Source organism: Penicillium citrinum (assembly GCF_028827155.1).
Source record: "Penicillium citrinum strain IBT 23319 chromosome Unknown utg000001l:1.0-4955037.0:1.0-4956770.0, whole genome shotgun sequence".
NCBI classification, from domain to species: domain Eukaryota; kingdom Fungi; phylum Ascomycota; class Eurotiomycetes; order Eurotiales; family Aspergillaceae; genus Penicillium; species Penicillium citrinum.
Window position 1 is genome coordinate 2998903 of NW_026622686.1, and position 20928 is coordinate 3019830.

The following is a 20928-nucleotide window of genomic DNA, read 5'->3' on the forward strand; positions in this document are numbered from 1 at the left end:
CTTGTCTGGCTTTCTTGGACATCCTGGAGTCAAAGAACGGTTAGCCTACTGATAGCTTTCAATTCCTTCTGAGAAGACCAAGGCTTTATTGAAATGTAGATCTTCCGTAGAGAGTTGATTCAAAAATAAATATGCTTAGTTCTACATGTTTGTACTTGATAAAACTAGTTAGTGTAATCTGTATGGGTTGGGGGTACTTGAAGCTGTACAGTCACTCGGAGAGTTGATGCAAACAGACAAAACAAGCGGCGAAGCTAAGCTCCGCTCCGCCGTGCATCTTCAACATCTCCAGCATCTTTCAATCTTCCAAGCTTCATTTTCTGGAATTTACTCAGCCTCGATTTCGGACCCGGCAGTGCGATGTCTCTTCCAGGATTAGAGCTCACTCAGCCATCCGATGAAAGGCAAAATGTCGTCGCCCCGCCATCTCAGATCAACTTGACACCAGGATCGGAATGGCGATTTGAAGTAGCATTTGGGCACAGCATTAAAGTGAAGGTATGCGCACTTCCCCAAATAGCTTGAAACCACAGCACTTAGTCGTATAATTCAATCTGCCTACTGTCTCTTTAATGGCTTGCATCAATTCTGAAATGCTAACTCGACTTGTAGCTTCTCACCGGTACCGCGGAGATCTTTGGCACCGAACTCGCCGAATCGCAGACATATACCTTCAGCGGCGCAAAAGCCGCAATTTACTCATGGCATGGCTGTGAGCTGGAAGTGAGCGCAGGTGAAACACATACGGCTACATTCGATGGGGTTACACCCACTGCTGGACACGGCGCAGGAGGATGTCAGAGTGAATATGTTTCAGAGGAGACACCAATGGTGGAATATGCGAATGCGCATTTCGCACTTGAATCAATGCGTGAGGAAACACAGGACTCTGGAAAAGATGGTCCGCGAGTCTTATTACTGGGTCCTGATAATGCGGGCAAAACTAGTGTGGCTAAGATCTTGACGGCTTATGCGACTAAGGTTGGTCGACAGCCGATTGTGGTGAATTTGGATCCGAATGAGGGGATGCTCAGTGTACCTGGAACTCTTACCGCAACGGCTTTTCGAACCATGCTGGATGTTGAAGAGGGTTGGGGTAGCTCCCCGATGTCTGGGCCTAGCTCTGTGCCTGTGAAATTGCCTCTTGTCTACAGTTATCCCCATCCTAGCCCTCTCGATGCGGATGGATCTGTCTATCGTCCGATTGTGTCACGACTGGCGCTGTCTGTTACGGGTCGCATGGCCGAGGACGAAGATTCCCGAGAGACAGGCATCATCGTCGATACACCAGGCATTCTTAGTTCTGGCAAGCCAGGAACTCTGGAGTTGATCAATCACATCGTAACTGAATTTGCTATCACGACAATCATGGTTCTGGGCTCAGAAAGACTTTACAGCAACATGGTGAAGCAATATGATAATAAACCGAGTGCCAGTGCCTCGGCAGATGCATTTGACGAACGCATCGCAGTTGTGAAGCTTTCCAAATCTGGCGGTTGTGTTGACCGCGACGCCGCATTTCTCAAAACGGCCCGCGAATTCCAGATCAAATCATATTTCTTCGGTACATCCATTATCTCGCCTTCTCCAACAGCAATTACACTTTCGCCTCATACCTCCCAACTAGATTTCGCCGCCCTCTCAGTATACAATTACACCGTGACCTCAGCAGATGATGAAGACGAAGACGAATATGATCCATCTCAGCTCAGCATGGGCGACTCATTCTCCCCCAGCAATGGCGGAGATAATTACAATCCAGCAGAGTCTGACCGCGCGGCACCTCTCCCCGGTATCGTCGGTCTCTCAGTTGATCCTGCAAGTTCAGCAGGGGATCTCAGCGGTTCAAGCAAAGTCCCACTGAAAAAGGTCCTCCCACCAGCTCCGACAGCTCTAGCAAATACCCTTCTGGCCATAACTCATGCTCCGACAACGGCAACACCTGCTCAAGTCCGCGACGCGAGTATCATTGGCTTCCTCTACGTTGCCAGTGTTGAACCGGATAAGGGTAAAATCCACGTCCTTGCCCCTGTCGGCGGACGAGTGCCACAACGAGCCATGATCTGGGCTAAACGTTGGCCTGACGAGGTCATCGGATTAGTGAATTGATTTGGTGATGGTATGAGTTAATCAAAAAGTTAGATATACACCTTTCGCATTTTCTGATTCCGGGAATTCCTTGGTGGTTCTTTGGAGGTTCAGAGGGGAGTTTGGGGGAGCTTTTCATCTTTTTTTTTTTTGATATTCTTTTTTTTAACTTGGTGACTGGTTGCTAGTTTATGCTTTATGATGAACTGTCTATAATAGTAGCGAATCATGAATAACATATATCTGCAATATTAGTATTAGAATACCTCCAAATATTAGTAAACATTAATCTATATACTTACCCATTGACTCTGTACTACAGAGTGTACTAGCAGTAGTAAATTGTAAAACTGGCAGAATCGGCGGGTCAACGGCAACTTTTCTTCCGGGGATGTGCCAGTTTAAACTTCCACACGCCACTTCAACTTCATTTTTGACTCACTCATACCTTCAAGCTTCAACTTTCTTTACTTTAAAGAGGACTATTTTCCTTTTTCCTTAACAGGAATTGCATGTTAAGAGGGTATTACCTCCCAAAGTTATCATGCCCAAGATCACCCGCATTCAGCGGCTTAGTGCTGTCATTGGTATATCTTTTTGCTTCTTTATAGCTGAAATTTCCGGTATGTATTTCATCCAGCACTATACACACAAAAGGAAAATACCATACTAGTTATCTAAACGCTGATCACCATGTTATTCCCTAGTCGGATTTTATACTCATTCTCTAGCGTTGGTTGCTGATGCCTTTCACTACGTGCGTTTGTTGATCTTGCCCATGTCCGTGAACTTCCATATACTCACAAAGTATAGCTTAATGACCTGGTCGGATTTATTGTAGCTCTTGCTGCGGCCATTGTAAATATTTCAAACCTACTGGCCCCAACTGCTAAAAATGAGAAACGATCTAACTCCAGCAGGTTGCAGAAAAGCACTCGCCGCCGAAGGCGCTTACCTTTGGCTGGCAACGTGTACAATTGCTTGGTGCATTTTTCAACGGGGTTCTTTTGTTTGGACTGGGCATTAGTGTTTTCTTGCAGTCGATTGAGCGTTTCATTTCCTTACAAGGTAAATCTTCCCAAATTTGATAAATGCTGGTGTCCTAACTTATATGTCCGCAGAGGTGGAAAATCCAAAGCTGGTGCTGGTAATGGGATCTGTTGGTTTTGGTCTCAACTTGATAAGTGTGCTCTTCTTACACGGTAAGTCCTGTATGATTTCCATCTTGATACTTATGTCTGTGTTGCCCTTTTCACGTTAATAATCCGATAGATCATGATCATGATCATGATCATGGACATGGCCATGGACACGAGGATGGACATGAGCACGATCATGAACGTAGTCATAACCATATCTCGAGCCACGACTCTAGTGGCAATGAAGCTACGGAAGAAGTCTCCCATCGGCACGATTCAGCAACTGTTGGTCTAGTAGAACAGAAGGTTTGCGGCACCTTCACTCCGTCTGCAAGGGTCCGAAGTTAACGAAAGTAACAGCACTTCCATCATAAACATAACTCAAAAGACTCCAAGAATTCTAAGAACTCCAATCGCGATCTAGCTATGATGGGTGTTTTGATACATGTACTAGGCGACTGTGCAAACAATCTCGGCGTGATCATTGCTGCAGCTGTAATTTGGTTCGCGCACTATGGCGGCAGGTTTTATGCCGACCCTGCCGTGAGTATGGGGATCGCAATCATGATTTTTGCATCTTCCATTCCTCTGAGTACGTCAACCCCCTCACCCTGAGATTTTGAATCAGATGCTGACATCATTACCGTCAAACAATCGGGCCTCATTCTTCTCCAAAGTGCACCACAAGGCGTCGATCACGACGATGTGAAGCATGATCTTGAACAAGTATGATGCAACAAGAAGTATACATGTAATCTTTTCATTATTTACTGATTTATTCAAAGATACCCGGCGTTCTTGCAGTCCACGAACTACACATCTGGCGTCTGAATCAGACGAAAACTCTTGCATCTGTGCATATCGTTCTAGATGGAGAGATCGTTCTGAATTTTAATGGACTTTCGTCAACGATCAGAGAGTGCTTCCATGCGTACGGAGTTCATTCTGTGACAATACAGCCAGAGGTGCAGTCGTTTCAAAAGGTATCTAGCGGCGACTCAACTGGAAAGAGTACCGGAAGGGAAGCAAGTGATCCTGAAGCGAAGGGCAAGAGACGGATGAGCCCAGAGGAACTACAACAGTGCAATGTTGGATGTGGAAATTTATGTTTGGATCTTACCTGTTGCCAGTGAAGCAAGGCTACATGGTCGAGTCTGAGTCTGAGTTGCACTACAGGAACGGAGGATTTAGGATGAAAAGGTAATTGCTTTGTGGTGCTACTATACACCAGTCACCTTATTTCTGGTGTAGAATGGCACCATTGCATAAATGGCACTTGTATGTGAAGCACGGGTGACTGGAGGGCCTATCATCTATATATAATACGCGGAGGAAATTCTAATCGATTTCGTTGTACAATCCTAGAAGGTAGTTGAAATACCGAGAGGAAATATCAAAAGACCTGACGAATGTAACTTAATAATTTATAGCCCTGAAGACCAGTTATACACACAATATACAAATTTGTGATCGTACCATGCGGCACAGCTATCAAAAGTATAGCATATCCTCGTTTACCTTCAGGCCATTTGCTTTAGTTTGGAATTCAACGATCTCGACAAATTCCTAGCCACCATGAAAGCCATATCAGACTTCCTGCCAAGATATTGCAGAGCACATATACAAAATTGACAATTTTGCCGGAAGGACTCAGACAACACGCTATGTTCACCCGGCAAATCCAAACTTTCAATAGAAATCTGAGCCGCTTTGGCAAATGAGTGAGTCAGAACCACCGTCCAAGGCTCGACCAAGAAAGCAACCTCGTTGAGAGAGTCATGAAAATTGTGGTACATAGATGGATTTTGACCTTGAAGCGAAGCGCGCGCGAGTCCACCGACTGCAAATGCATGTTCTGTCTTGAGCGTCGAGACGAAGTTTGTGGAGATTCGTGCTTCGCGCTCGCTTTCAGAGCCGAGTCTTCCCTTGTCAATTCCTTCTATTGTGTCCGCTAATAACATCGTTGCAAGATGCCAATGTCCGTCAAGTATTACATACCATGACTGTATGCGTGAAGGTAAGAGCTCATGGTTCTCAACACAGTCGAGCATAAATCTCTGATATGTGTAGTTCCAATGTTGGTAGACTTGGAGGGTCTTTTGAATGATCTCCTCCAGCTTGTCACAGCTGGCCCCTCTATATACCAAAGTCTGGAGCTGCGTGACTCGACGATATAGTAGGACTTTAACAGGTGTTGCTTCTGATAGAACAGCTGCGGCCTCGTCATAGGAACATGGCCATCTTAACTGACCATTACTTATTTCATCCCGTTGGGTAGAAGGGCGAAGGAAGAAATCATCCCACACATCCTTTCTCTTCCGAATTTCACTATTTGGAACGTGATTCAGACTAAGCGGGTTTTTCACATGGGATATAATTGGCGACGCGGATGCAATCTGGCTGTCTTCGTCAGATACCACGAGAGGCCGCTGATACATTGCTGCGCTCAGTGTATCGAACATGACCCCAAGCCAGAATAGAAGACCCAGAGTGCTTCGATGCTCATGACTAGAGAGAAGAGGATCAGACTGTATAGACTCTTGCGCATTCAAAATTTCGGATTCGTCAGAAAAGCTTGAATCGCTTGATTCCTTCCGGATATCCATTACTCTGGCAGGATTCTCCCGTGTGAGCCTCACAAACTTATGGCGAAATGTGAAGAGTTGTCGATTGGCAGTTTCTAGAAATGTTGGGGCTCCATCATTCTCCAACAATTGACCTAGTCCTCTGTCCTCAGCATGTTCTAGTGGGCTTTGCGTGAGAGAAAATATGATGTTTGCGAATATTATTCGGAAAGAGGGGATCCTTGTTGAATGCTCGAGAGCGTGTCTTGCTTCGTTCCAAACGTATTCCCGAATTGACCGTTCATCCCGAGATATAGGTTCCGGGATAGATAATCCAGTTCCCCTCTGTGCGTGTTGTGTCCACTGAGAAGCAAATGCAATGATAGCGAGATGAAGGACTCGAGCCGCAGTCTTATCTTCTTGCGGACTCAAAGGTCGACCCCGTATTGATGAAGATACACGATCCAATTGACATACTCGGATGCACATCCTGTTCGACCAATTGGGTCCCCATTCTTTCCTTTCTCCAGTTGGCAGAATCGTGCTGATGGAGTCACTGTAAGGACAGTTGTGCTCGGTTAGCCAGCATGATAGTGCGTTTTCCATGCTATCGTGATATATTCGAATCAGGTTGCGGGTCATTGTTGAGCGAGCATATTCACTTGCTGTTTTTTCAGAAGAAATGCAAAAATTGGACGGGCTCGATCGGTCAAATAAACCCTTCATATGAGGCGCGGAAGAATACCCGAGACCAACTTGGTTATAAGATTGGCTGACCGATTGAAAAGAAAGAAGACTGGTCTCCTCTTCGTTTTGATCTTCCAGATTGAATGGATCATCAAGCGTCGTCATCGGTGGATTAAAGATATCTGGCTGGTGTTCCAATCCCTGGAGCCCATTTTCAGGTCCTTTGTTCACGGTGCTAGTTTGCCAGCCAATTGGTATATCCATACCCCAAGAGAACAAATCCGACCGATCAGGGCTTGAGTTTGATCCATTGGATCCATCAAATGACAGATCTTGGCCTTGTGTCGGAAAGGAAAAGGCAAAATTAGAAGCATCGCTAGGAGTGAATGCGTCCTCAAAATCAACCGAATTCCACTGAGACGTGTGGGGAAGGTTATATGATGCTTCGATAGATGATGGACCATCAGTGCGATGCTTTCCAGCACCGAGTACCTTTGCTTTGCGGCGGGATTCAGTATTTTCCACGCGCTTTGATGAGACCCATTTGAAGGTACATTCTTTCTTCCATCGCCTGCAATTAGAACACATGCTGAATCCATCCTCCTTTCGGTTTTTCTGTCTCCAAATATCAGCATAGACCATGTAAATCCTCGAGAGGTATCACATACCGGAGCATCACATCGCCTCTTACCCTTTCGACAAGGGTCACAGCTATGTAGTTGACGTCTGCGGGCCTCTTCCATGGCGGGTAGTACAATATGAGGACCGTGGTGGGTCACCTAGGGAGTATCTATACCGAGCGGCAGAGGATATCTTTGTATCCTCATGCAGGTTCAAGCAGAGTGTGACCTCCCCTGGCCGTGCGACCTCGAGATTGGAACTGTGGGGAAAACTCGAGTTTGCGGGGTTTTTGCGGGGGTTGGCGGCGCTACTTCGGCCAAATGGAAGCCATCCAAATCGCTCATTCGTCGGAGCTGACCAAAGGGTCAGCAGATCCGATGATAATCTACCTGTTTGCGTTGCTTCTAACTTGGTTTGTGATGGCCAGAATGAGTGACAAGCTCCGTGTTCATGCCATTCTACATTATGTTCTGGTGGGATCGACAGACTAACCAGAAGGCTAGAGCGAATGGGCTTGAACTAGTGATGTCCAGCCAATACCACTCATTATGAGAATTGTAACAAGTCCAATGGTTCTTCCACAAAATACTGGCTGCTATTGGAATACATAATTTGTGTTCAAAGGCATTGGCTTCTCAAAATATAACACAGTTGGTATTGATTCCGAAGTGGATATCATCTCAATGGTATAAGCTCGTATTGGATATCTATGCAACTAGTGTAGTGGGGGAATATCGGCCTGCCTGCCAGCATAGGGATTATGTAAAGTAATTGGCCTGATTTGGAAGGCAAGGATAAAAGGGAGCTTCCATGCTAGTTTCTAGATATCATCCTTTCATATATCAATTACACGAGTTACAGTCTATTCGAGAGAGTGCTAGCAGATAGCCCTAGTTGGGGTGTTGTTTACCCTCATCCTTCTGCCCCATTCGGCCTGCACGTACCGACCGTGCTGCCTCGAGCATCCTATCCCGTTACACTAGGTAGTGATAATTTCGAAAGTAGAGTTTTAATTTGAAATAGGAGCCACCATTGAATTGGCATGCTTTCATTTCCATTTCAGGAGACACGCTTGGGGCAACAGAGAAGATTAAGAGGTTCGAATGGACTGCTGTCTCATTACAGCAATTTTGGCCTGTTTAAAAAGTATTGCAGATAGTGGCCCACGAAGTCAGTTAAACATTCAATTCCCGATTACACTTGACTTGGCCTGGCCTTCCAAGGCATGGAATAAACAAAATTGTCTACTCCACGCTAACAGTGTTCAAATTTGTATTTGAGATATTTTGAAGATTCCCCCCCTAGTCGGAGCTCTCTAAATCCCGATCACCATTGTCCCTTGAAGATCGAGATATTAATTTTTGGGCGTTAACTGGCAGTGAGGAAAAGAAACTTACTTGTTTTCTCGACGGTTCCAAAGAACTGCTAGATCTCCAACGGGTAGATGGAAAGGAAACCCTAGAGATTCAAAAAGCTGAACAATAAGCAGATAGAATCCGAGCAGACTAGCAACAAAAAGAGCAGCACCTGCTCCCTTCAAAGAAAAAGGATGTTAGCATATGGGGTATGTGCACCTCAAAAGCCGAGCTAGAAGCAGAACTTACTTTGACACACTTATTCCCAACGGTAGAGTCTCCTTCAGCGAGTCTCCAATAAGCCGATGAAAGAAGGAGAAAGACCAGAAGCAGTGACAGGAAAATCAAAGTATAGACCATGTTTGTACGTGTTGCACAGATCATGAATATCAGCATCAGAACCGCCATTGTGATGAATAGAAAGGCTTTATCAATTATTAGACAAATTCATAGCAGACTTGAACCGGGAATTGTAACTATTACTTACCATAGGTAGTCATGAAGCTAGGACTGGAGAGCCCGGAAATAGTGTCGGTGCCAGAAGTGGAATAAGGTGCTTTGGGAAATCATCCTCGAGTTAGAAAACTATGTATTGTGGCAAAGGGACGTTTGGTATGCTTACCAGCAGCATTGAAAGACGGAATCATGGATGCTGCAAATGCGAACCAGAATCCTCCTATTAATAACCGTTAGTGCTGTAAACATCTTATAGCAACTAGGTATCAATTGATTCCTCACCGATAGTCCCGAATACAACACACGGGAAAGTATTTCCTAATATAAACTCAAGAATGCTTGTAATAAGCAGCAAAAGCCCACCCAGGAAAATGATTGGGCCACTTTTATTGTCAGCCATTCATGTTATATAATTGAGATTGAGATACATCAACTTACATGAACGCAATTCCATTACCACTGGCACCCCGCCACGCCATCAAACAACATGAAAGAGGCGTCGTGGTAATAACAAAGCCCCCAAGTGCCCTAGAATTTCATTCCATGGTGAGAAACAAGCTAAACATTTAGGTATGGTAGTTTGAAGCTCACAGTGGTGTTGGATTTCCCACTTGTCTTGCAAGTTTAGGTTGTTGACGAGTCATTGGTGTCAGGTATAACCTCTCGAACTGTTCAGCAGACAGAGTGACAGAGGTAGGGACTGTCGAAAGAGCATGGGTAGTATTCTCTCCATGATTCAACGAAGTCTTCGCATCGCCATTTGGACTAAGATCGGACATTTTGAGTAGTTCGTCTGGACTGAGGAGTTGAGATCAATGGCAAGGACTGAGGCTGGAATGCTTAATGTCTAGAAAAACACTGTGATTCTTCTACTAGTATATTAGGGGCAGGCCATATTTAATACCATTCTAATCAAGCAATCCCCAAAAACACAAGGGATACGGTCATAGCTCAAGAAAGAGGTTAACCCTGAAACACGTCATTTTGCCATACGATAGTCTAGTTTTGACTTTTACGGGGGAACGGAGATGCATGTATATGTCGACCGCAGATGAGAAGCCTGATATTATTTTGAGAGAACCTGAAAAGTACGGCTTAAAGCGTATTCGCATTTGCGTTTCTCACAATGCCAAGTCTCCACTGCTGCAAGTCGTTCGATGCGGAGCCGCATCCCGCACAGCCCCGAATCCCCCAAATTCATCGATAGATGAACCATTCAAAGGCAAAACAAGGGGAAAACCTGGTTCGGATTGTCCCGCCCGTATACCCGAGTACGAGTACATGGCCCGTCTTTTTTGAGTTTCGGGCGATCATTGGGATATTCCCCACGGGGAAATTGACGCCATTCACTAGTATCACTCGTCGTGAAGTTGCGCATAAATGGGAAAACAGCAAAGCGGCCCAGTACATTGTATGTGCGGACATAAGCAGTATGTTATAGTTTGACCACCTTGTTACATGGAACGAAATCAGAATCGAAGGTATCATTATCCCTTTGATCTTGATTATAAACAAGCAACGGTTTTCCTACATCCAAAATCCCAAAGAAAAACAAAATTTGTCTACTGTTGGCGCTGTGAGAAATCCCAAGATGCACCATACTACAGAAAGACGACAAACTCGACGGAAGGCAGTCAGATCCTGCTCAAATTGCCAGAAATCTCACAAGACATGTGGTAGGCCCAACGGAATATCCCGCCTATCATTATAAGATGAGATAGCTGAATTTTGGCGATATAGGAAACGAGCGACCATGCGAGCAATGCACAAAGCGAGGGATACCTCTGAGCTGCGTTGACGGCAGTCGTAAACGCCCCAAATACTTGTGCGATGATTTATCGAGCAAAGGTACAGAGGCACTGGATCGAACCACTTTTCTGGGTCCAATCGAAAGCCGGCCATGGCTAGATCGTGATGTGGGAAACCAGTATGCCACGTTTGAGCACTGAAAGAAGCCACATTCAATAAAACTGACTCTATTAGAAATTGTCAAGCCCTTATTGAGGCCGCCCAATCGGAAAGGAACCTTTTCACCAACAAGAAACCCTCAACAGCACAGGATCTCGTGGAGTTTGTGGATCCCAGGGTTCTCCATAATGGCATTTTCGAATCATATGAGCGCACCATCGGACATTCCGAGATGGTTCGTTCACTTAAAGGAGACGAAAATGATTATTCCATACCTGAATTGGCTGCAAATTCTTGTCCTCACCCTCATTCGGGCTTTTACGAGGCAACAGCTATCAATAGTGACGAAGAGGGCGCTATATTTGGATTTGCTATCAAAAGTGGCTGGTCAAGCACATTTTTCATTTAGAGTGAAATAAAAGAAACAAAAAAATTAAATACGACGCGAAATATCCTAAGGTAACGGTGAAACTGAGTGTTTGTGTATTTGGTGTAACTTCGTTTGATTTTCAAATTCAGGGAAGGCTTTTGGCGTTCATAAGAAAAGTGGAAACAGATCAAACCTAATGGTCAAATATCCAAGATGTAACCTTCAAGAATTAATTGCCAGGTGGATAAAATGCACCGAATATAGACAGATATGCGTTGCATATCCTTACAATGCGCTCCTGATTCGATAGTTCACAGAAGCCAGACCTTGCAAGCTATCCATAGCGTATTTCAATGTGTTGGAATCTTGTATCATATATTTTCTATGGAGTCTTTTCAAAACTCAGTGGACTCAACAGGCTAAATTCATGTTACCCCACTCATTCATGATCTGCGAAACGCCATTATCCTGATGAAAAGCTAGTGGAGTTATGCATGTTGAATCAAGGTACTTCGTTGGCGGTTCATGCGGAGCCGCACGCGGCCCGTGCGACAATCCCCGCAAAACCTTCCCCGCATGAGTTTCGACGTGCAATGCCTAGCGATGTTGCGAATGGATTCATTCGCAATGAATTCCGGCATATCTGAGACATTCTATGGGAATTTCCTGTACCATCATGGGGTCCATTTGACCGGGAATAATTCGCCGAAATTACAGGAGATGCATGAAAGTATATGCAAATGCCGATGTTCATTCTCTCCGGCCGTAGCCCGTTTTGGCGGCGTAGGCCAACTATTTAAGACCTCATCTTAGCCAGCAATGAATGTTAGATCAAGGCAATCTAAAGCAATTTCCACGTTCTCATTTGATTAACACCTTACAAATCTTCTTATCAGTCAACGCACTATCATCATGTCCATCCCTGAAATGCAATGGGCGCAGGTGGCCGAGAAAATTGGAGGCCCGCTTGTCTACAAGCAGATTCCAGTTCCCAAGCCTGCACCTGACCAAATCCTCGTGAAGATTCGCTATTCTGGTGTCTGTCACACCGATTTGCACGCCATGATGGGCCATTGGCCAATTCCAGTCAAAATGCCTCTGGTGGGAGGACACGAAGGTGCTGGAATTGTTGTCGCCAAGGGTTCACTCGTTACAGGATTCGAAATTGGTGACCATGCTGGTATCAAATGGCTGAATGGATCTTGCTCCGAGTGTGAATTCTGTCGTCAATCAGATGATCCACTATGTGCCGATGCACAACTTTCTGGATACACAGTCGATGGTACTTTCCAACAATATGCTGTCGGCAAGGCTACCCATGCTTCTAAGATTCCCAAAGGGGTTCCTCTAGATGCAGCTGCTCCGGTACTTTGTGCAGGTATTACTGTCTATAAGGGCCTGAAGGAATCTGGGGTTCGTCCCGGACAGACGGTGGCAATTGTTGGAGCAGGAGGTGGTCTTGGATCACTTGCTCAGCAATATGCGAAGGCCATGGGTATCAGAGTAATCGCTGTGGATGGTGGCGATGAAAAGAAAGCAATGTGTGAGCAGCTTGGCACTGAGGTACCAGAACCCGAAATGTAGAAAAAAAAGAGATGACGATACTGACTGCCTTTAGACATATGTTGATTTTACGAAATCTAAAGATCTTGTTGCCGAAGTTAAGGCCGCAACCCCAGAGGGGCTTGGAGCTCATGCAGTCATCCTGCTGGCAGTCTCTGAAAAGCCCTTCCAACAGGCTACCGAGTATGTCCGCTCTCGAGGAACAATCATCGCCATTGGATTACCACCAGATGCGTACCTAAAGGCACCTGTTATAAACACTGTGGTTCGTATGATCAGCATCAAAGGTAGCTATGTTGGAAACAGACAAGATGGCGTTGAAGCCCTTGAATTCTTTGCTCGGGGTTTGATCAAGGCTCCATTCAAGTTGGCACCTCTGAAAGATCTTCCAAAGATCTTTGAATTGATGGGTATGCGAATCCTCTTCCGCGCTATTGGATATAAATCGTTGCTAACACAAATCAGAACAAGGAAAAATTGCCGGCCGCTATGTCCTGGAAATGCCGGAGTAGATATGAGAGTGTGTCACACCAGAGTACTGGTAGAACCACGGACGCAGGTTTAAGTTGTAGTGTATTGCAATGTATCGCGGTGTTGTTGATCTGGGGACGGAGTTGTACGTATGAGGAATGTTGCATCATTAGGAAATGAACTTTTGAAATTTCTACGTTTTGAATGCAAACTACTCAAGAAGACAAAAGCTTTTCATAAACTGTCTAGTATTTAAGTAAGAAATGTCGAAAACTCTTGTAAAAATGCCAACCTCAATTTTTTGAAGCTGGTATTAAGGCTGTTAACAATACAACTCGGAGTATCTCAACTATAGAGCAAATCTGTCTCTGCGATTTAACTAAAATGAATTCTGAGGATCCCAGAATAGATCAATGGAGATTGTGAAGTTCAATTCGCACATCGAAGAAATATGACTATGGACATAAATTTGCCCCAAGAGGAATGAAATGTTTGACCCATCATGGTACACATATACCCCGAGTTATCTCTTTCACGAGTACTAGTACATAGCAAGATTTTAGTGCTTGGAATTCTCTCTCCATTCAAAAGCCTCAGAAAGTATTTTCTCAAAGACGAAAGATCATTCTGCACATGCTGAGAACGACATGCCCTAACCCCCAAACCTACATCCCCAGACGGGAATAATGACCGATTGCGCCGTTTCTCCCGAGAAAGTGGATCTACCGGGTATAAGGAAATCTAAATTAGACAAGAATGCGGGGAGATGGCAAGGTATGCGGAGCCGCTCTGCTTAAAGTTAATCTTCAATCTAAGCTGAAAATGATGACTTGCAGTCAGTAAGAGGATAACCCCACGAAACCTTCCCCGGAGATTCTCGCATTTGAAGGCCCCATAAGACTTATAAATAGGGTGTCCTGGGATGAATGTCTCTTGTTTGAGCAGACTCAACCACTGAAAACTCGAGACAACCTTCAGGACTCAATTATCTACTTACTACCAATCACTCCTCGACCTCCTTACAATATGGCCCTTTTCCAAACGATAAAAACCCCAGTCATTAGTTATGAGCAGCCTCTGGGACTGTACGTCTTCTATCCTTTGCTCAAATACAAAATCTATATTAATGGGGAATAACAGGTTTATCAATGGCGAATTTGTCAAAGGCACCGAAGGAAAGACCTTTGAGACAATCAACCCTCACGATGAAAAGCCCATTGTCTCTGTCCATGAAGGCACAGAGAAGGACGTTGATATCGCGGTAGATGTCGCGCGCAAAGCACTGGAAGGCGAATGGAAGCAGGTTACCCCGTCTGAGCGAGGCCGCCTTCTCACTCGCCTCGCAGATTTCCTCGAACGGGACATCGAGACTGTCGCTGCTATTGAAGCTCTTGACAACGGTAAAGGTGTTACTATGGCTAAGGGCGATGTGAATGCAGCTGCTGGGTGTATCCGTTATTACGGTGGTTGGGCTGATAAGATCTACGGCCAAACTATTGATACAGACCCTGGTAGTCTGACATACACCCGCCATGAGCCTGTAGGTGTTTGCGGCCAGATTATACCGTGGAACTTTCCACTTTTGATGTTTGCATGGAAGATTGGTCCTGCTCTCGCTACAGGTAATACCGTGGTTCTGAAATCAGCAGAGCAGACACCTCTTTCGGCACTTTATATGGCTTCACTTATCAAAGAAGCTGGATTTCCTCCTGGAGTTGTCAATGTTATCTCAGGATTTGGCAAGACTGCGGGAGCAGCCATTGCTTCTCATATGGGAATTGATAAAGTTGCCTTCACTGGATCTACTTTAGTTGGCCGCCAAATTCTGAAGGCGGCTGCGAATAGTAATCTGAAAAAGGTGACTTTGGAACTAGGAGGCAAATCTCCTAATATCATTCTTCCTGATGCAAACCTTGAGGAAGCAATTGGATGGGTCAATCTTGGGATATTCTTCAATCATGGACAGTGTTGCTGTGCAGGTTCTCGAATTCTTGTTCACGAGTCTATCTACGATCGCTTCTTAGAACTATTCAAAAAGCGAGCAGAGGAGAACAGAGTCGGAGATCCCTTCCACCCTGAAACCTTTCAAGGTCCACAAGTGTCCCAGTTACAATATGACAGAATCATGGGCTATATCGAGGATGGAAAACGATCTGGGGCTAAGGTCATTACGGGCGGCGATAGACATGGAAACGAAGGTTACTATATTCAGCCTACAATTTTTGCGGATGTCGATGAGGACATGGCAATTGTGAAGGAGGAAATCTTTGGGCCTGTATGCACGGTGCAAAAGGTCCGTGATGAAGAGGAGGCTATTCGTGTGGCCAACGAGACAAACTATGGTAAGAAAACTGCAGTAAAGAATACGCTTGAGATTGTCCAACTAATATACTTCAGGTCTTGCTGCGGCTGTTCATACAACGAATATCAATACTGCAATCCGAGTGTCGAATGCAATCAAGGCTGGGTACGTTGACTCTTTACCTCTACACGAGGAATCAAATTAAACGTATGGCTAACAAATATTAACAGAACTGTCTGGGTCAACAACTATAACACTCTTCACTATCAAATGCCATTCGGAGGTTTCAAGGAATCCGGAATTGGTCGAGAGCTGGGATCATATGCACTTGAAAACTATACGGAAGTTAAGACAGTCCGCGTGCATCTTTCCCAGTCTTAATTCTGTCGGCTTAGTCTTTAGAAACCAGATACGCAATATCAATTACATGTGTTCAATTAAGAGAATGACGAATCAACAAAACAAACATTTCTGCGTATCCAAAAAACAACTTCTTATGTTGATAGAATAGACATTCGGATGTAGTACTTTGAAGTCACCTGGCGCCCTTGTCCTTCAATTTCATGTATCCTTCCATGGATACATGACGAAAATGTCCAGGTATAAGAGGACCCGTTGCTCGATCACGATTATAAATTATAAGCACCTACTTCAGCGCGTTGAGGGCAATGTGGCATCGACCCAATCGGCTTCGAGAAGCACAGTGAGTTCTCGTTTTGACTGGGCTACATATAGGTTGTTCTGCTGATCAGGAGCCGTCGCAGTGTACAGCATCTCTCTCCACTACCTCCCTGAGACATTCTTCTCAGTTGTTTCGAAGATAGGCAAAAGAACCATTTTAGACATAGGAGCACGGTGCTCCCCATCAGTTCCATTATGGCGCTTAACTCATGGTCCAACTAGTACAGCCTCGACTAACATCAGCTTCAAGACGGGCGATTCAGCAGAGGCGACCTGGTTAATTGGGAACCACGCAATAGTCGGGGGTTGTAGACCACCGGACTTTCGAATTAATTGCTTGAGGTCTGTTTTACAGATAGTAGGGACGACTGCGCCTGTATCATCTAGGAACGCATAGTGTGCACCTTCTGCATAATTGCCGTCAAGTTCCCTAGCCCATGGACCGGCGTCTGCCAGATGCTTGGGAGTCTTGGATTTATTCTCCCTCGGTATGCGCAGCCAGAAGATGACCTAATGAGCTTTATTAGAACGGGCACAAGGAGCTTCAATGATCATGGGTGGTATCTTACCCTATACGAATTTTGGTCTTGAACCCCGGTGGTTCGAGGGTTGATAGCTTGGACCAGGTTCAATGCAGCACGACTCACACCTTGAAACTGGAATTGGAAGTCAAATCAGCGTATGAACGAAGAGATTACGATTCGTGCAGTACTTACGCCCTCTACCCATAATGGTTTGCTTCCATCCTTCCGAGATTGCCAGGTGAGGGCGAGGAACTCATCATCTGTGTACGGCTTAGGACCAGTGATTTTGGCACCGTCAGCCCAATAACTGACTTGTCCATCTCCAGTCCAATCCATACTGCCATTCTCATACGCGTCAATGATTGCCTGGATGTTTTTAACCTGATCATCTTAATCATTCATATCTTCCAACTCAGATTTTACATTCTCAAGAGCATAAATTTTTTCAACGGCCGCTTCTCTAATACCTGGATACTGCTGCATGCGCTCGTCGGATTCCTTCGTCAGCCTTCTGTAGTGTCTTAGCTTGGACCTGAATAGTTCCGGGCATAATGGCAGTCTGAATTCTCCTCTCAATTCTCTCGATATTGGCGTCAATGTCACTGGGACGGAGTGTTAGATTGAAAAGTTCGATTTAAATATACGACTAATCTTCCATCTTCTGTGATAAATGGCTAGGGCTCATACTCAGGATCAAGATCTGTATCATCGCCCATCCATCCCTGGGGTACTTTGGCAAGTGAGGTGACGGGAGGCATCTGTCTGGCCCAATTCAACTTTGGTTTAATGGAACCAGAGTTTGTATCGCCGTAATCTTTGCTTCTGAGGCCGAAAACCCTTCGGAGGCCCTTCTTGGACTTCTTCCTGGCGGGTTAGGCGTCAGACCGGTACTAGGCCGCTTTGATGATGACATTGATTGCGAGGACTTGGTTATCTCAGAAATGATGGGTAAATAAGACTGATCCTCAACGATGGATTCAAGAGGATCAAGTTGAACAAGCTTAGGTTCATAGTCGCTGCTCTCGAGGAATACTTATTGCCGGGACGTCGACATCCTCCATGGATGGTACCAGCTGGATACCAAAGAGACCTTGACAAAGGTATCAATGGTTAGTCTATTTTATGAGGGCTCTTACTCATGGGGCAATATTGAAAGAAAAGTAAGGCTGTTTTGTATCAAGCGAACCGTGCAGCAGGCATCGAGTTCGTCCCGACTATCCAAGAGCCAATGACGACTTTTCTTTCTCTCATCCTTTGAGAATCGATTCATCTTTGTTTCACAAAGAGGATAGAATTTCATCACTACTGCTCTTGGTTGATGGAAAGGAATATATGTTCTGAAGTGTACTAGCACTGCAGATGTTCAAGTATTCTAGGTTCAATTATTTACATTAGCTAGATTAGTCCAATTAAAGGGAAAATAGGTACGCCACGCTATGAAAACAACCAATACTAGAGTACACAGTACATAGAAAGTAAAAGTATACATTCAGACATACAAACATAGTACACTTCTCTCTTTGTCCATTTTAGCCCTTCCTTTCAGCTCACTCCCATCTTCTCCATTCATCAACAGCCTTTTTCATCTCCACATCACAATTATACCCCTTCTCCTCGGCAATAATCAACTCCTCTCTTCGGTCTTTGAATCTCTGCTCGGCTTCAAACCTTCTAAGAGAAATGTTCTTCAGAGCCTGAAAATCATCCTTCGAGGTCGCGTCTCGGAACAAAGCCCTCATCTTGGACGAATATAATTGACAACTTGCCTCACGGCAACGATTAGGTCCATCGCCCGGAAGCAGGCGCATTGACGTAGAGAACATGCGAGCGATGGCATGATTGTTTTTCGCAAGTGGCCAGACAACCTCGTCATAGCAGTCCTCACAAACGCTCAATTCCGGCAGCGACGGAATATAATGCCAGGTACTCATAACTGCTCTGTCGCGTCGACAATCACGCAGAACGACCTTGCGCCGTGCGTATGAGAGAAATTCCCGAATATCAGGACGACGCGATGGGTCCTTTTCTGCACGAGTTGCGGAGCTATCGAGAAGATCTATGAATTGGACGAAGCGGGGACTATTCGGCACAAAGTCACAGGCGCGTTCTTGTGGCTCGGGGCAATGTGTGAATGTGTCCCGATGACCTGGCATCAAGATACGGACCTTGCGGGTGCAAGAACCACAAATATGGAACCGCGGTAAATAAAGACCAGTGTCTGGGTCGACAACGCGGTGCCACGTTTGATTTGTGATGATTCGTCCTGGACATCGACGGATCCCTGGTGGAGGCCGAGTCATTTGGTAAAGCACTTCGAGACTGTCGTGCTTCTTTTTGATCATCTGAGTCCAAGCAAGACGAGTCCAGGGGTTAGAGAAGGCGCAACGGACAGCCTGATCGGGTGACTGGGGTAAACTCGGGATGAAGAAGTCGCGAAATCGGGAATGTGCGATCTGATTCATGCAAGTTGGGCAGATGTCTAGATGTGTCAGCCCCTTGAGTGTATACCAGTCCTGGTGGCCAGTCACCGGAGTAGAGCGAGGACATGGAATCAGACAAAGTCCGGAAGGGTTGGGGAGTTTCTGTGCAGGACTGGGTTGTCGAGCGGATGCTGACTGAGATAGACTGCGCTTCGGTATCTGTTCCTCCTGGAACTTCACAGATGGGGTTGGGCGAGACGACTTCCTCTGCCCTGGTGGAGCATCATCGGATGAAATGGATCTGGATGTCTTACGTGCCTTGGAGGCTGATTGAGAGAGCGGTGGCGCAACTGAAGACACTGAGGTCGTCCGTGAGCGTGTTACCGGTGGTCGTTCATTCGTACGAAAGTTTGGTGCACGATCAGGCTCGATTGGTGGTGGATAATGCTGAGATCCCCGAGTATCCGTGATCAAAGTAGACCCATTTGCTACAGGCGGCTTAACCCTCGATACTTTGTACTTTGTTTCGGTATCTGAAAGGGATATTGCATCACCACGGTCTTGCTGCCGCTCTCGCATTTCCTGTCGAAGGCGAAGTTTTTCCTCGAGCCTCTCAGCGACGGAAAGGCCGCTTGTTTGTGGAACTGCAGATGTAGATGACGATGAGCCTCGAGGATTTCTGCTGCGGATTGTAGCAGAGTCTGAGAGATATCCGGAGTTTTCGCGTTGTCGTTGACTGGGTCCGAATCGTGGCTTTGAAGCTCCATACCTCGCGCTATTGGACCTGCCAAGTGTAGATTTGCTGGAGCTTGAAGAGCCTTTCTCGTACACAGGGCCCCGGAATCGAGATCGCGGCCGTTCTGGTCTTTCACTTCGCGATTTGTGGGGGGGCAATCAGTACAGGCACTTCCTCCATGGGAGGAGGAGGTCCCCGTGAGATTGATCGAGGGCGAGGCTGACGAGGTCGACTGATGCTGACATCGTGAGCGGCTTCCTGGTGGACTTGTGCTGGTAGTCGCCCTCGAGGTCTGTTAGATCCCGCGGAGGCTGACGGGGGCAGGTTAGGGCGAGCAGTCGAGTGGGGCCGAGATAGAGGAGCTGTGCGAGATGGTGGCTCTGGGGCTACAGGTGGAGGTGTAACTGGTCCAGAGCTGTCATCCGATGAGACATTTTCTAATCCAGGTACACTGGAGATACTCGGGGGAGTAATCGATGCCGATGCTGCAGGAAGGTCCAATCCGACAATGATGGGATACTGATCAACAGTACCTCTTTCGATAGCCCCTTCAACGCCAGGATTCTCGCCGAGTTTCAGAAGGCCATTGAGCTCTTTGGCAAGCGATGTTGTTTCTTCCTCTGCAAAGGGTGGTGGAGGCCATTTACGGGGTACGTTGCCCCCGGAAGATGGTGCGCTCTTTCGAGCAGAAGAAACACTGCTGCGAAAAGTGCGCATGGTGATGAATAACTCAGATCATACACAAGAAAGTGGAAATCGATTATTTTGGATCAAATGTGCTAGCCGGGTACAATAACGTCTGGGATGTTCTGTCGAGAAGATTGGCTCATAGTCTTAAGTAAGAAACAGTCGGGCAGTAAATGCGACAAAAGTCGTTGTTCAATCAGACTCGGGTGATAACGAGAAGAAATTTTCATTTAAATAAAGATCTTGGTGAAAGCGAGTCTTTGGGTTGGCTGGGGTATATAAATTTTTTTCGACAAATAGCCATCGGGCAGCATGCTGGGCCAGAGATCGTCCATAGGGCCGACGATTGGGCCAAA

General features: G+C 45.9%; 9 protein-coding genes across 9 annotated transcripts; 4 read left to right on the forward strand and 5 right to left on the reverse strand.

The window, feature by feature from the left end:
• Nucleotides 1–360: 360 nt before the first annotated feature.
• N7469_001131 (cleavage polyadenylation factor subunit CLP1) lies at nucleotides 361–2109 on the forward strand (the record flags this gene model as incomplete). The annotated part of the gene is made up of 2 exons (XM_056640051.1): nucleotides 361–498; nucleotides 613–2109. 2 exons carry the CDS (start codon nucleotides 361–363, stop codon nucleotides 2107–2109), a joined length of 1635 nt encoding a protein of 544 aa, XP_056505808.1.
• A 523-nt stretch (nucleotides 2110–2632) lies between these two features.
• Nucleotides 2633–4360, forward strand: N7469_001132 (cation diffusion facilitator family transporter; the record flags this gene model as incomplete). The annotated part of the gene is made up of 9 exons (XM_056640052.1): nucleotides 2633–2711; nucleotides 2796–2845; nucleotides 2902–2946; nucleotides 3006–3156; nucleotides 3210–3290; nucleotides 3361–3563; nucleotides 3588–3819; nucleotides 3844–3953; nucleotides 4013–4360. 9 exons carry the CDS (start codon nucleotides 2633–2635, stop codon nucleotides 4358–4360), a joined length of 1299 nt encoding a protein of 432 aa, XP_056505809.1.
• Nucleotides 4361–4747: 387 nt separating this feature from the next.
• Nucleotides 4748–7221, reverse strand: N7469_001133 (Zn(II)2Cys6 transcription factor domain-containing protein; the record flags this gene model as incomplete). The annotated part of the gene is made up of 2 exons (XM_056640053.1): nucleotides 4748–7093; nucleotides 7147–7221. 2 exons carry the CDS (start codon nucleotides 7219–7221, stop codon nucleotides 4748–4750), a joined length of 2421 nt encoding a protein of 806 aa, XP_056505810.1.
• Nucleotides 7222–8400: 1179 nt separating this feature from the next.
• On the reverse strand, nucleotides 8401–9689 carry N7469_001134 (uncharacterized protein; the record flags this gene model as incomplete). Its single annotated transcript, XM_056640054.1, has 8 exons — nucleotides 8401–8437; nucleotides 8497–8633; nucleotides 8704–8879; nucleotides 8942–9010; nucleotides 9077–9130; nucleotides 9193–9293; nucleotides 9349–9438; nucleotides 9502–9689. The coding sequence occupies 8 exons, from the start codon at nucleotides 9687–9689 to the stop codon at nucleotides 8401–8403; spliced, it is 852 nt and encodes a 283-aa protein (XP_056505811.1).
• Nucleotides 9690–12100: 2411 nt separating this feature from the next.
• N7469_001135 (zinc-dependent alcohol dehydrogenase) lies at nucleotides 12101–13263 on the forward strand (the record flags this gene model as incomplete). The annotated part of the gene is made up of 3 exons (XM_056640055.1): nucleotides 12101–12751; nucleotides 12807–13161; nucleotides 13217–13263. The coding sequence occupies 3 exons, from the start codon at nucleotides 12101–12103 to the stop codon at nucleotides 13261–13263; spliced, it is 1053 nt and encodes a 350-aa protein (XP_056505812.1).
• A 985-nt stretch (nucleotides 13264–14248) lies between these two features.
• N7469_001136 (aldehyde dehydrogenase family protein) lies at nucleotides 14249–15905 on the forward strand (the record flags this gene model as incomplete). Its single annotated transcript, XM_056640056.1, has 4 exons — nucleotides 14249–14307; nucleotides 14363–15564; nucleotides 15620–15689; nucleotides 15755–15905. 4 exons carry the CDS (start codon nucleotides 14249–14251, stop codon nucleotides 15903–15905), a joined length of 1482 nt encoding a protein of 493 aa, XP_056505813.1.
• Nucleotides 15906–16412: 507 nt separating this feature from the next.
• N7469_001137 (uncharacterized protein) lies at nucleotides 16413–17065 on the reverse strand (the record flags this gene model as incomplete). Its single annotated transcript, XM_056640057.1, has 3 exons — nucleotides 16413–16715; nucleotides 16775–16861; nucleotides 16922–17065. 3 exons carry the CDS (start codon nucleotides 17063–17065, stop codon nucleotides 16413–16415), a joined length of 534 nt encoding a protein of 177 aa, XP_056505814.1.
• A 124-nt stretch (nucleotides 17066–17189) lies between these two features.
• On the reverse strand, nucleotides 17190–17487 carry N7469_001138 (uncharacterized protein; the record flags this gene model as incomplete). Its single annotated transcript, XM_056640058.1, has 2 exons — nucleotides 17190–17331; nucleotides 17417–17487. The coding sequence occupies 2 exons, from the start codon at nucleotides 17485–17487 to the stop codon at nucleotides 17190–17192; spliced, it is 213 nt and encodes a 70-aa protein (XP_056505815.1).
• A 789-nt stretch (nucleotides 17488–18276) lies between these two features.
• Nucleotides 18277–20602, reverse strand: N7469_001139 (uncharacterized protein; the record flags this gene model as incomplete). Its single annotated transcript, XM_056640059.1, is given in 3 exon segments — nucleotides 18277–20020; nucleotides 20110–20117; nucleotides 20129–20602. 3 exon segments carry the CDS (start codon nucleotides 20600–20602, stop codon nucleotides 18277–18279), a joined length of 2226 nt encoding a protein of 741 aa, XP_056505816.1.
• Between the last annotated feature and the right edge of the window lie 326 nt (nucleotides 20603–20928).